Source organism: Odocoileus virginianus, chromosome 2 (genome assembly GCF_023699985.2).
Source record: "Odocoileus virginianus isolate 20LAN1187 ecotype Illinois chromosome 2, Ovbor_1.2, whole genome shotgun sequence".
NCBI classification, from domain to species: Eukaryota; Metazoa; Chordata; class Mammalia; order Artiodactyla; family Cervidae; genus Odocoileus; species Odocoileus virginianus.
In genome coordinates this window covers 14662354-14676867 of record NC_069675.1, presented here as the reverse complement: position 1 = coordinate 14676867, position 14514 = coordinate 14662354, and the positions used below count along the sequence as shown (strand labels likewise).

Genomic DNA, 14514 nt, shown 5'->3' with positions numbered 1-14514 from the left:
TCATCAAAAGGCATCCATTATAAAGGAAATGGGAAAATTATACACAGTATATGAATGTCACTCACCCTATCACCATAACCACGCCAGTGCTTGCTCAATGAACCTATATGCAAAATGCCATGGTAACAGAGACAGAGGGTATGCACAGGTCCAACATGAACTTGCTCTCACCAAGACTAAGCAGGCTAACTGCAGGTTAACCTGCCAATAGCAGATACCAAAGTTAAGCCACCAATGGGACACCGTTTTCCAGAAGAAACAGCCAATTACCTGATTGCAGGTTGATTATATTAGATTTCTTCCGTTATGGATGGGACAGCAATTTGTCTTCACTGTAGATATGTATTTTGACTCTGCATTTATCTGTTCTGCTCACAATGCTTCTGCCATATTAAACTACTACAAAGTATTCCATACAACTTTGCTTTTTGCTTCTCATTAAGAAAGCACTTCAAAGATGGGGGAGAGGGGCTTTGGGGTGGGGAGGTAGGGGAAGAGGTAGGGGGCAACAATGGGCTCTTGCCCCATGAAACTGAACCGTCTTACTGTGGTGTCTTACAGAAGGAGATGACCTGACAAAAAGGTGTGTGCCCTTCCAAAGACTCATTTTCAGTACTAATTGGGAGAGATGCTTAAAAGTCTGGAGTTCTAACCTTACAGGATTATGCATATGCTTTCAATCAACAAAAAACACATGATACAGCTTCTCCCAGCAGGGTTGCTATTATACTTAATAATTCATTCACAGCTTTTTTTTTTTAAGCTTTAGGCTCTAGAGGTCTTGTGACAAGGAAGGAACGTTCCACCAAGGGTCCAACAATGGTTACATTGAATTAAGTGTTAACACTGCTATCCAGCAATTTTAGGTTCCTCTTGTCACTGAGATCAAACCAGTGAATCCTAAACGAAATCAACCCAGAATGTTCATTGGCAGGACTGATGCTGAAACTTTAGCTCCAATACTTTGCCACCTGATGCAAAGAGCCAATTCATTCAAAAAGACCCTGATGCTAGACAAGACTAGATGCAAAAGGAGAAGGGGGTGACAGGATGAGATGGTTGGATGGCATCACAGACTCAAGGGACATGAGTTGGAGCAAACTCCGGGAAATAGTGAAAGACAGGGGAGCCTGGTGTGCTGAAGTCCATGAGGTCGCAAAGAGTCAGTCGGACACGACTTAGTGACTGAACAACAATATACATTAAATCACTATAGTGTATACCTTAAAAAAAAAAGTCACACTGTACAACAACAACTTGTCACTGAATCATCAGACAAAGTGGGTGGTACTTCTGCTGGTTGATATGATTAAAACTGACAGGGGAAACTGGATTGATGGAAAACAACAGAAGCAAGGAGAATTTAACTACAATCCAAGAGATTCTCCAAGGTGAATCCAATAAGCTCTTCCACATCCAATACACAAGAGTGAAAGGACAATTACAACAACTTAGCACAGCACCACAAAGAATCTGAATCCTGCAAGACTGAAGACTTAGGTCACTTGATGGTATAAAGACACCTGACCAGTTACATTGCTGGTTAAGGACAAAGGGAGTATGGAATAGCTAGGAGAAGGAGGTTGTAAATATCAAGAATATCATCTTTATATTATACACAACTACAGAAATGAGGGATATGGTAACTATATGTATTTTCTTCTCATTACATAAATGGGATAGATGGATGAAGATTTAGATAGATAAAGACACAGAGAGGTAACTCATTATTTTACAGAAGAATTTTTTGTTGCAGTTAATTTAGTGTTTAGGTTTAGAGGGGTTTAATCTAGGTTTAGTGTTGAGGTAGCACAGCTCTATTACCTAAACACTTGAAACTATAAATTTTAAGAGTAGCTAATTATCACCTACAGATGGATAAAATATCTTTTGAAACTTTGGGTCTGCCTATTCTGGGGACAGGATGAGACAAGCTTCATTTCATTTCCTCTTTAGGAACAGAGCCTCTTGTTAAGTAAAAGCATAACAATTTTGCTGCATGAAAGTTCAAACACGTATAGACGGTATGTATGGAGATGACAAGCAGCCAAAGGAGCAGACTGTGCCAGTTATTAAGCTACTGTCTCTCAGGTCCAAACCTAGCCTTTCCTCTCTTCTCAGTCATATTGGGGCTGGGATACTATAAACTATTATTTCCTCTTTACCAACCAGTTCCCTGACTGTTAAGTTCTGACAAAAGAACACAGGATGGAAACTGGAAAGCGTGATACGGGAAGACGACTTGCTTCTTGCTAAATTACTTGTCATTGCTGTCAACATCATGTTAGCAAAGGACCTGGTGGCAACAGTTGAGTCCTCTGATCTTTAGAGGTTTTTTTGTTCTGTTTTTTAGCACTCCGAGGACCAGTCTCATATATCTCCCTCAGAGGCACTAGCATCAGCCAAGTAGCGCCTCTCTTCAGAAATCTGAGTCTCAGTTCATCAGGTTCCAAGCTCCTGAGGTTCCTACTGGATAACAACTCCACCTCAGGAGTCTGAAGTCCCAGATCCACAGAGGCTCTTCTCTTAAGTTTTCAAGGATCTAGGTTCTGAAACCTGAACATCCTGTTCTTCAGACCAAAATGAGTGCTGCTTCCCACAGTTACCATCTGTGTTACCTCAGGGTTTGTTTTTTTTTCCACGTTTTTGGTTCTTACACATATTATGTCAATTTCTTACAATAAACTCTCTCTGTTGAAGTGCACAATGTGGTTTCTGTCCTTACTAAATAAAATGTGCCACTAATGGAATTAAGATTCATAAAATCATGGTGAATTTATAAAATAAACTTCAATATAAATATTAGGAAGAATGCAGATGATATACAAGCACTAATATGAAAAGATCCTCAATATACATTCTTCAATGAAAAAAAGCAAGCTATATGCTATAATCTGAATGGCTGTGTCTCCACAAAATGCATCTGCTGAAATTCTAACCCCAAATGGGAATCTATTAGCAGGTAGGGCCTTTGGAAGGTACTTAGGGTCATGAGGGTGGAGCCCTCTTTTATAAGAGGCTCCAGAGAGATCCTCTGCCTTTTTCACCATATAAGGACACAGTGAGAAGGTACCAGCAACATCCCAGAAAGAAGGACTTAACCAGAAGAAATACCACTCAGTCGGTGGTATTTCACTACAGCAATCCAAACAGACTGAGCAGTCCAAACGGTACATCACAGTATTTTAGTATAATTTCAACTGGACTTGAGAAAAAACATACTTACAAAGGCAAAAATTTTTTAGAAAACAGCTTCTACTTTATATACTTCAATACAAAAATTGTATCTCTATTACATTTATAATTTTTTTAAAAATCTTAAAAGAAAAATGCAGGAGAATTAATGAAGTATAGCCAAGGATTTAATTCAAAGCACTATCTCCCACCCTAGGCATCAGTGCAGAGAGAACAGAGAAAGGCAGAAGTATGGAAGTGTTCTTTCTGTTATATCCCTAAACAAAGTAATTTTTTTTTAACTTCTTACCTTAGCAACTTTGTGGTTTGCTGCAGTCTCATGAGATGTATTTTTCAAACCATCTTTGAGCTGTGTGATGAACAAATCATAACCCTCCGTACTAGAAACATCTACCTTTTCTAAACATGCCGATAAGAGCTGTTGTGCCTAAATAAAAAAAGATGATCACAAAAAATTAACCATACCAAAAATGTTTAATTTGGATTCTTACACAAATATTTTAATTTTGAAAGGTACTATATGAAAATTTACTACTTTTACTTTTTTTTTAAACAAACTTAGCTAACCAAATAATGATTTGCAAGGCTGTTACAAAATTAAATGAGATAAAGCAATGTACTCAGCATAGTATCACATAGCAAAATCTCCATACATGGAAGTTTTCATAAAGCAAAGCAAGACAGAAAAAACTGGACACGCTGAAACTATCAACAAAAATAAAAGAGATAAAAATTTAAAGACAAATGCAAAGTCCCTCAGGGAGCTTTACTATGTAAAGCCGTAAGAGGAGTCACTCATTAAGTTATCAGGTAGTTAAAAAAAAGCCCTTTGCATTGTTACCCACATATTCAATATGAACTACATTAAATATAGAAATATATGGCCAATATATGGAAAAGAACACATCCACACTAGTCCAACCAAACCTAGGACCACACACTTTAGGCAAGACATTGAGAAACTAATGTGATACAGGAAAGGGTACCTGGGATGGTGGAAGAACTACGAACAGTATTACATGAACAAGACAACTATAATTATTTGTGTAAAAAGAAAGAAAACCAGCAACAGACATCACGAGCTGGCAAGGTGGGAGAGGTGGCAGAAGTAGGCTAAATATCTAGCTAAATATTGACTTCAGGGTCCATTTTATATAAATGTTCAACAATTTTATTGTAATTCTGTATTTCCTTTTAAAACCCAATGGTTTGGTAACATCTTTCATTGTACACTACAATGCATAGAAGATATCAGCTTTATTAAGATATCATTAGGTCTAATTTCCTTAAAGTAGGAGGGGAAAAAATATTCAATACAAGTAGAACTAATTATAATTAATTTTCTGTCCAAAGATTTTAACATGCCCCCACATCAAGATATTCTGATGACAAAAAGATGGCTACTCTGTTTTCAAAACTCAGACCTTCAGCAAATGCTTTCAATATTGACACACTAGATGACTGTGATATGACACTGACCAACACAGCAACACTTTGCATGTCCTAAAAATGGGAAATAAGCTATACTGATTTTATCAACTAATCACATCAATCCACCAAACACAAAACAGTTAATAATCAACTAATTGGGATAAAAACAGAAATAATATCTCACTTTCTGGAGGAATACAACATTATAATCTCTTATATTTTTAAAATGATTTAAAGTCTGATAAATCTGAAAAATATAGTTTTAAATTACATGATATGAACATCAACATACACAAAATGATTTGTTAGGATACACTTATAAATTAAGTAATAAACATGTAACACAAAAAATATGTATGCTGAAATTTTAATCTGGCATTATTAAGAAACATGTTACATAGCCAAGATTACTGGTTGTCCATTAATATTTATGTCTTCTTTTTTAATATTAAAGAAAAAACCACCCAGCTTAATGTGGCCATATGACTAAATTCTGGCCAATGAATTAACTGAATATGAAAACGGCACATGTGAACCAGTCTGTAAAAGAGAATAAGAAACGTGAAGGAGAGGGTGCAGAGAGAAGGGAAGGATGAGGGAGGGAGGGAAGAGGAAAAGGAAGGAAGGAAGGCGGGTAATGCCGGTGTGCCCCGGGCCCTCTGTCCTCCCTCCCCTAAGACTGGGAGGTAATGAGACTTGAGGCAGCAGTCTTGGGCTCAAGACGGAAGCTCAGTGTTGCAGGAAGCAAAGCTGTCCCTAGACTTGGCCTTGTACTGTTACTAGAAAAAACTATCTTGTTTAAGCCATTGCATTTTGGGGTTTCTGTTAAAGTGGTTTAACCTGTACAATTCACAATTCCTTGTTTTTATAGGCGTATGTAGATAATATCCTCAAAGGACAACCTAATTTCATTTAACAACTAGTAAGTCTGAAACTGCATTAAGTGGAAAAGCATACTGATACTTATTTCAACTTACCTCTGTGACAGGTAATTCAAGCTGAACCACATCATCTTGCTTTGAAACTGGAGTTTGCAGAGCAGTGTCTAACAACAAGATTCCATTAAGGTCCTTCCTACACCCTACTGCATAATCATCCACAAAAATTACTTTATCCACGGCAGAAATATACTGACATTTCACCTGTCCACCTGGTTTAGCTGTTAAAAGAACAAAAATTCAACACTGAAGATTTTAAGACCAATAGATCTTTTAAAATAAATGCTTACATGGCAACTAAATACCACATATAATCTTTGATTAGGAAAAGATTCTCTAAAGGGCATTATTAGAACTGATTAAATTGAAATATGTACTGTAGCTTAAAGTAACAATATGAAATTATCAGAACTTGAAAACTACATTGCTGATATGAAAGAAAATATCATTGTTCTTAGAAATAAACATAGAAATAGTAAAAGATAAAAGAATATGATATAATGCAACCTATTTACAAGTGAGCAAAAGTAGTATGTATGTACACATGAGGGAATGATAATCAAATGTGGTAAAACATTTAAAATATTAAAATTAGTGGAACTTGGTAAAGGTTATAGGGAAGTTATCTGTATTACATTACTTCAAAATAATTTGTTTGGAAAAAAAAATTTTAATATCCAATACTGTACAACCTTGTAAATCAACTATACTGCAATTAAAATAAATAAATATTCAGTATTTTTTTACATCTTTCCCCCTTCCCCTACAAAAGTCATTAAGCATAAAGTCAATGTGGACAGTTTCTAGGTAATGACCTCAAAAGTTCTTTTGGGTTTTTATACCTAAGATATGCTTCCCAGGTGGGAAGATAGCTTCCCAGTCCCAGGTAGCACTAGTGGTAAAGAATAGGTCTGCCAATGCAGGAGATAGAAGCATAAATTCAATCCCTGGGTCGGGAAGGTTCCCTGGAAGAGGAAATGGCAACCTACTCCAGTATTCCTGCCTGGGAAATCCCATGGACAGAAGAGCTTAGCAGGTTATAGTCTCTGGGGTTGCAAACAGACAGACATGACTGGGTACACACACATACATATCTGAGATAAAATTATGGAAGATGGCTATAACGTAAGAGAACTAGTAAAGTTTCTTAGTTCAACTACCACTGAAAAACCAGTCAACTATTACCGAAGATCAATGTTCTCTGAAGTTTCTGCTGAATCAATATCAGAAGAGTATTTTAATAGAAAATGAATACATTAACCATAAAATTTATCAGAATAAATTAAGAGCAGAATTTCAAGGAGTATTACAAAAGACAGCAAAACACGAAAGTTTTAAATATAAAACCAAAAAGCACAATTTGGAAAAGATAACACTAATTTCTACATTTTAATTTATAAGAAGACTAATGTTAAACACGGTCATGAATACAGTCTCTATAAAAAGACTTGAAAAAAATGATCAACTGTAAAATTTAATTGTACTAGTGAAGAAACTTCTCTGTGGCCAAGTAATTCTGCCACCAGTCAGTATACCTTATTCTAAACTCCCACCACAAGTCTACAGAACATTCCTGATCTTGGTACTGTTACTGCACAGTGATACAAAAGCAGAAAAGAGATAAATCAGGGCCCTACTCATCAATGTCTAGGAGGACTATAAAACATGTTATAATCAATGAATATTAGGGTTAGCTTTCTTAATCTCAGATTATTATAGCTCTCTCAAACTCTTGGAGGCATTACAAAACTGATTAGAAACTTATTCATTATCTACATAAAACAAAGAAACATTCATGGAATTTCTATAGTTCATTCTCAGATCTATTAGTTTGAAATGTATGTCAGCATACAGAAAAATAATCTCTGTAATTCAATAAAACAGGGATATTTACCTACCACTTCTCATCTCTAGGTAAAGCCACAAGAAATCATACAAACTATAGGAACTCAGAGTAAAATTATGTAAGAACTTGTAAAGATAGTTTCAAATTTTAAAACAGACTATTCTTTTTTTTTAATAGAGGTTATTGGTTCACAGGAAAATTCAGCAGAAGGCAGAGATTTCCCACATGTGCCATGCCTTCCACACATAACTGTAAAATAAAAAAAAAACAAACTACAAATTGTTTTGTTTTAGGGATAGGTCATTAGGTAAGGAGCTATAAAAACCATTTTTTTGTTAAAACTTTTACAGAGGTATAAAATGTGAAAATCTACACCAGGGTTTTCAACTGGGTTTCCATGCCACCGCAGAATTCAATAGATCAAAACAAAAAAAGTCAACACTGTTGTTTTAATTCCTTACATTATATAATATGAGCACTCAAAGCAATGCACAGCGACCAAACAGCCTTATTGGCAATGACTTCAGAAGTCTTTCAGGCCCACGGAGCATGTAACAGGACCATGTTTATTCAGACGAGTCCATTCCCAGTATTTTTGACCTGAGTGACAAAAGGCCATCTGTAAGCAGTGACTTGCTGTGCTGCGCAGCAGGAAGACAGTCAACTGATTATCAGCCATAATGCTGCTGCTGCTGCTAAGTCACATCAGTCGTGTCCGACTCTGTGCGACCCCATAGACGGAGACCACCAGGCTCCCGTCCCTGGGATTCTCCCAGCAAGAACACTGGAGTGGGTTGCCATTTCCTTCTCCAATGCATGAAAGTGAAAAGTGAAAGTGAAGTCACTCAGTCGTGTCTGACTCTTTGCGACCCCATGGACTGCAGCCCACCAGGCTCCTCTGTCCACGGGATTTTCCAGGCAAGAGTACTGGAGTGGGGTGCCACTGCCTTCTCCCATCAGCCATACTACCCTACCCTAAAGGCCCTTTGACCTCATATGACCTCATTTTAACTAATTACACCTGCAAAGACCCTGTTTCTAAATAAGGTCGCAATCTGAGGTTCCCATGAGCACATAAAATCTGAGGGAAAATAATACAACCCACCACAGACTCTTTCTCTGAATCTTTTACTCAGCCTGAGAACTTTAGAGCCCTGTTAATGCAGTTGCATAGTATGCTCAAGATTTTATTTACATCTCAGTTCAGTTCAGTCGCTCAGTCGTGTCTGACTCTTTGCAACCCCATGAATCGCAGCACACAGGCCTCCCTGTCCATCACCACTCCCAGAGTTTACTCAAACTCATGCCCATCGTGTCGGTGATGCCATCCAGCCATCTCATCTTCTGTCGTGCCCTTTACCTCCTGCCCCCGATCCCTCCCAGTATCAGGGTCTTTTCCAATGAGTCAACTCTTCGCATGAGGTGGCCGAAGTATTGGAGTTTCAGCTTCAGCATCAGTCCCTCCAATGAACACCCAGGGCTGACCTCCTTCAGGATGGACTGGTTGGATCTCTTTGCAGTCCAAGGGACTCTCAAAGGTCTCCTCCAACACCACAGTTCAAAAGCATCAATTTTTCGGCGCTCAGCTTTCTTCACAGTCCAACTCTCACATCCATACATGACCACTGGAAAATCCATAGCCTTGACCAGATGGACCTTTGTTGGCAAAGTAATGTCTCTGCCTTTTAATGTGCTATCTAGGTTGGTCATAACTTTCCTTCCAAGGAGTAAAAATCCTTTAACTTCATGGGTGCAGTCACCATCTGCAGTGATTTTGGAGCCCCAAAAATAAAGTCTGACACTGTTTCCACTGTCTCCCCATCTATTTCCCATGAGGTGATGGGACCAGATGCCATGATCTTAGTTTTCTGAATGTTAAGCTTTAAGCCAACTTTTTCACTCTCCTCTCTCACTTTCATCAAGAGGCTTTTCAGTTCCTCTTCACTCTCTGCCATAAGGGTGGTGTCATCTGCATATCTGAGGTTATTGTTATTTCTCCCCGGCAATCTTGATTCCAGCTTGTGCTTCTTCCAGACCAGCAATTCTCATGATGTACTCTGCATATAAGTTAAATAAGCAGGGTGACAATATACAGCCTTGACATACTCCTTTTCCCATTTGGAACCAGTCTGTTGTTCCATGTCCAGTTCTAACTGTTGCTTCCTGACCTGCATACAGGTTTCTCAAGAGGCAGGTCAGGTGGTCTGGTATTCCTATCTCTTTCAGAATTTTCCACAGTTTATTGTGATCCACACAGTCGAAGGCTTTGGCATAGTCACTAAAGCAGAAATAGATGTTTTTCTGGAACTCTCTTGCTTTTTCGATGATCCAGCGTATATTGGCAATTTCATCTCTGGTTCCTCTGCCTTTTCTAAAAACCAGCTTGAACATCTGGAAGTTCTCGGTTCACGTATTGCTGAAGCCTGCCTTGGAGAATTTTGAGCATTACTTTACTAGCGTGTGAGATGAGTGCAATTGTGCGGTAGTTTGAGCATTCTTTGGGATTGCCTTTCTTAGGGGTTGGAATGAAAACAGACCTTTTCCAGTCCTGTGGCCACTGCTGAGTTTTCCAAATTTGCTGTCATATTGAGTGCAGCCCTTTCACAGCATCATCTTTTAGGATTTGAAATAGCTCAATGGGAATTCCATCACATCCACTAGCTTTGTTCATAGTGATGCTTTCTAAGGCCCACTGGACTTCACATTCCAGGATGTCTGGCTCTAGGTGAGTGATCACACCATCGTGATTATCTGGGTCGTGAAGATCTTTTTTGTACAGTTCTTCTGTGTATTCTTGCCACCTCTTCTTAATATCTTCTGCTTCTGTTAGGTCCATACCATTTCTGTCCTTTATCGAACCCATCTTTGCCTGAAATGTTCTCTTGTTTACATCTACCCCCTAAACAAGTTCTAGATTTCTGTGAAGAAAATATATCCTGCAATGAACAAAGAATATTTTAGAGAACTTTTCACCGACTTAACATGTTTGAGCAAGTCTTTTTTACCTAACAAAAAATAAGACCAAGGACACAAATTCTCTAATTTGGGAAAAAAATGAAATCCATGTGTGTTTAAGTGTGATCCAGAACTGAGTATTTGTACAGCAAAAAAAAGAAAAACAACAACAACAAGCATAGGTTTCACAATGGGAGGTAAAAATCAACATTTATTTTCAGTTATAAGAATAACAATTTTAAGTGCATAAAGGTTCATAACAGATATGAAGAAATGAAGAAACCTATGTTTGAGCTCTCAGTAAGAAAATATCTTTTCAAAATCTTGTATGAAACTATATGTTAATTATACTTTTATTCATATTGCTTTGTTTTATGGTTTTGGAAGTATTACTATGGAACACTGTCAACAAATTTTAATGCTGCAAATAACATTAATTAAAAAAAAAACTTATAACCTATATTTAAAATTCCCAAGGCTACCTTTAAAAAACTGAAGTCCCAATTTGACATAAACCAGTTATTCAACAGAAATTTATACTTCATTTACCCTATGAGTTTAAAATGCCTGAAGATAAATTTCTCGAAGTTTTTGAGGAAAATCAGCTAAGAAGTCATTTTTCAGTTTTTAAATAGAGGGGAAAAACTCTTACATCCACTCTATACCACATGTTGCACCTTGTTAGAAGACACTTGTAAAATGACTTTGAACCCTACACAGATAAAGTTTAAAAAGAAATTCAAGCAGAAAATTTAAGAGAAGAAACACTCAAACTCTTCCAGCTATACCAGATATAAGCAAACTTCCTATAAAAAGATCAAATAGTATTTAAGGCCTCATAAGGAACACTCAAATTTCCTCCAACTATACCAGATTATCACGGAGAAGGCAATGGCACCCCACTCCAGTACTCTTGCCTGGAAAATCCCATGGACGGAGGAGCCTGGTAGGCTGCAGTCCATGGGGTCGCCAAGAGTCGGACATGGCTGAGCGACTTCACTTTCACTTTTCACTTTTCTGCATTGGAGAAGGAAATGGCAACCCACTCCAGTGTTCTTGCCTGGAGAATCCCAGGGATGGGGTCACACATAGTCAGACACGACTGAAGTGACTTAGTAGTAGCAGCATACCAGATTATCAGCAAACTTCTTATAAAAAAATCAAATAGAATTTAAGGTCTTTTCTCACAATTACTCAACTCTGCCACTGTACTACAAAAGAAACACGTAAATAAATGGATGTAGATGTGTTCTAGTAGCATTTATTTATAAAATCAGGAGACAGGCAGAGAGCTCAAAAGGTGGCAGGCCATAGTTTGCAGATTCCTGACTGACACTAATGACTTGCATTAGTACAGATTTTCTTTGGGGGCAGAAGAAATTTTACAAAGATAATAAGTTAAAAATTCACAGCCAGACACAATAAGGTGCTGAAACTTAAAACTAGAACTAACAAAGAAAACTCCTGAAAGCAACCAGAGAATATGTAAAGTATAGGTAAGTAATAACTACAATAAAAGCACGTTGATCATTAAAAAAATCATGGAGTTCACTTGGAATTGAACAATTTTTAAAGTGCTGCAAAAAAGAAATTCTATTCAACAAAAAAATCCATCAAGAATGAAGGTAAAATAAAGACACTGTCAGATTAGGGAACACTAACTAGAAATTTTGCCAGCAAACCTGCTCAGAAAGAATCACAAAAAGAAGTTCATCAAAGAGAAGGGAAATTATTTCAGAAACAAACAGAGTATCAAGAATGAGGGAAGAGCTACAGAAATGGTAAGTATCTGGGTAAATATAAGTGATGATTGTCCAACTCAGTCTTTTAAATGTATTTGATAACTGAAAGCAAAAATTACTACAATGTCTGATAGTCTTCAATGTCACATATATATAAAAAATAAGTCGATTATAACTTAAGAGGATACAATAGGGTGGTATGGTTCCTACATTCCACTTAAAGTGGTAAAATACTGATTCTAAATAGTCTAAGAGAAAAATATATATTGCAATCCTTCAAGTAACTATGAAAACACACAAAAGCAACTGATAAGGTTAAAACAAAAAAATCAAGCCAAAAAAGCAGAAAGAGAAAAATAGAGGAAAAAAGAGGAAAGAAATAATAAAATGGAGCATCTAAATAAAAATTCAACTATTCATTAGTCATAAATAGCCTAAGTACACCAATGAAAAAACTGGAATTTAAAACACACATGCAATCTAATTCTATGATGTCTAAAAGAAACTTTTATCATTCTAAAATGGTAAAAAGATGTATCACGTAAATGTTAATCAAAGAAAGATGAATAGTCATATTTAGATGAGACAAAGATCAGAACAAAGAAAATCACCAGGGATAAATGAGGACATTACATGATGAAAGAGTCAATTCATGAAGCAATCCTAAATATATAGATACACCTAACAGAACTTAAAATACATTCAGCAAAAATTAACAAGAACTGAAAGGAGAAACAGACATCCATAATTACAGCTGGAGATTTCAACTTTCAGTAACTGATAGAACTAGTAGACAGAAAACGAACATAGATATAGAGAAACTGAACACCATCAACCAATGACATTTTTAAAATATTCCACCTATCAACAGTAGAATGCACATTCAAGTGCACACTGAAAATTAATCAAGCTATATTGTATCCTGGATCATAAAACAGACCTTAATATAAAAGAAATAAAAGTATGTTCTCTGAAAGCCCAAAAATAAACCTACACATCTCTGGTCAATCAATCTTTGACAAAGGAGGTAAGAATATACAATGGGAAAAAGACGGTCTCTTTAGCAAGTGGTGTTGGGAAAACTGGACAATCGCATGTAAATCAATGAAGTTAGAACACAGCCTCACACTATAAACAAAAATAAACTCAAAATGGCTTAAATACTTAAATATAAGACACAACACCATAAAACTCCTAGAAGAGATCATAGGCAAAACATTCTCTGACATAAATAAATGATGCTAATGTTTTCTTCAGTCAGTCTCCCAAGGCAACAGGAATAAAAGCAAAAATAAAAAGTGGGACATGATCAAACTTACAAGCTTTTCCACAGCAAAGGACACCATAAACAAAACAAAAAGACAGCCTATGGACTAGGAGAAAATATTTGCAAATGATGCAGTCAACAAGGCCTTAATCTCTAAAACATACAAACAGCTCATACAATGCAACAACAAAAAAACAAACAACCCAATCCAAAAATGGGTAAAAGACCTTAACAGATAGTTCTCAAAAGAAATACAGATGGCCAATAAGCACACAAAAAAGATGTTCAACATCACTAATTATTGATAAAAATGCAAATCAAAACTACAATAAGACACCAATTCACACAGATCAGAATGGCCATCATTAAAAACTCTACAGGAATTCCCTGGTGGTCCAGTGGTTAATAAGACTCCATGCTTCCAATGCAGGGGCATGGGTTCGATCCCTGATCAGGGAACCAAGACCCTATGCAACCAAATACATGAAATCTTTTTTTTTTTTTAAGGAAGTTTAAAAAATAAATTAAAAGTCTACAAATAACAAATGCTGGAGAGGTCATGGAGAAAAGGGAACCCTCTTCACTGCTGGTGGGAAATTAAGTTGGTACAGCCACTACGGAAAACAGTATGAAGTTTGCTTAGAAAACTAAAGAGAGAATTACCGTATGATCAAGGAACCCCAGTCCTGGGAATATATCCAGACAAAATTCTTATTCAGAAAAGATACATGCACCCCAATGTTCAAAGCAGCACTATTCATAGTAGCCAAAACACAGAAACAACCTAAATGTCTATCAACAGATGAATGGATGAAGAACACGTGATATGTATATATAATGCACTATTACTTAACAATTAAAAAGAACAAAGTAATGTCATTTGCAGCAACCAAGGGTGCAACTAGAGATTATCACACTAAGTGAAGTCAGAAAGAGAAGACAAGATGCTATATGATATCACCTACAGGTGGAGTCTAAAATGTGACATAAATGAACCTAAGCGCAAAAGAGAAACAGACCCATGGACATAGAGAACAGACTTGTGGTTGCCAAGGGGCACAGGGTGGGAACAGGGATAGAGCAAGAGGCTGATGACAGAGCAAGTTAGCAGATGTTGGCTATTATATACAGAACGGATAA

At 36.9% G+C, this 14514-nt stretch overlaps 1 protein-coding gene across 10 annotated transcripts in view; it reads right to left on the bottom strand.

Moving 5' to 3' along the window:
* Positions 1-14514, bottom strand: part of BIRC6 (baculoviral IAP repeat containing 6) — a 210646-nt gene that overhangs the window by 175348 nt on the left and 20784 nt on the right. For all 10 annotated transcript variants that reach the window (XR_011491208.1, XR_011491210.1, XM_070476650.1 and 7 more), the window contains exons 2-3: positions 5604-5785; positions 3485-3622 (exon numbers count right to left, since the gene is read on the bottom strand). Coding sequence is in view for 8 of the 10 variants with exons in the window: in XM_070476650.1 (XP_070332751.1) it covers positions 3485-3622; positions 5604-5785 (320 nt within the window). In the remaining 2 variants the exon portion in view is untranslated. The remainder of the gene's footprint in view (positions 1-3484; positions 3623-5603; positions 5786-14514) is intronic.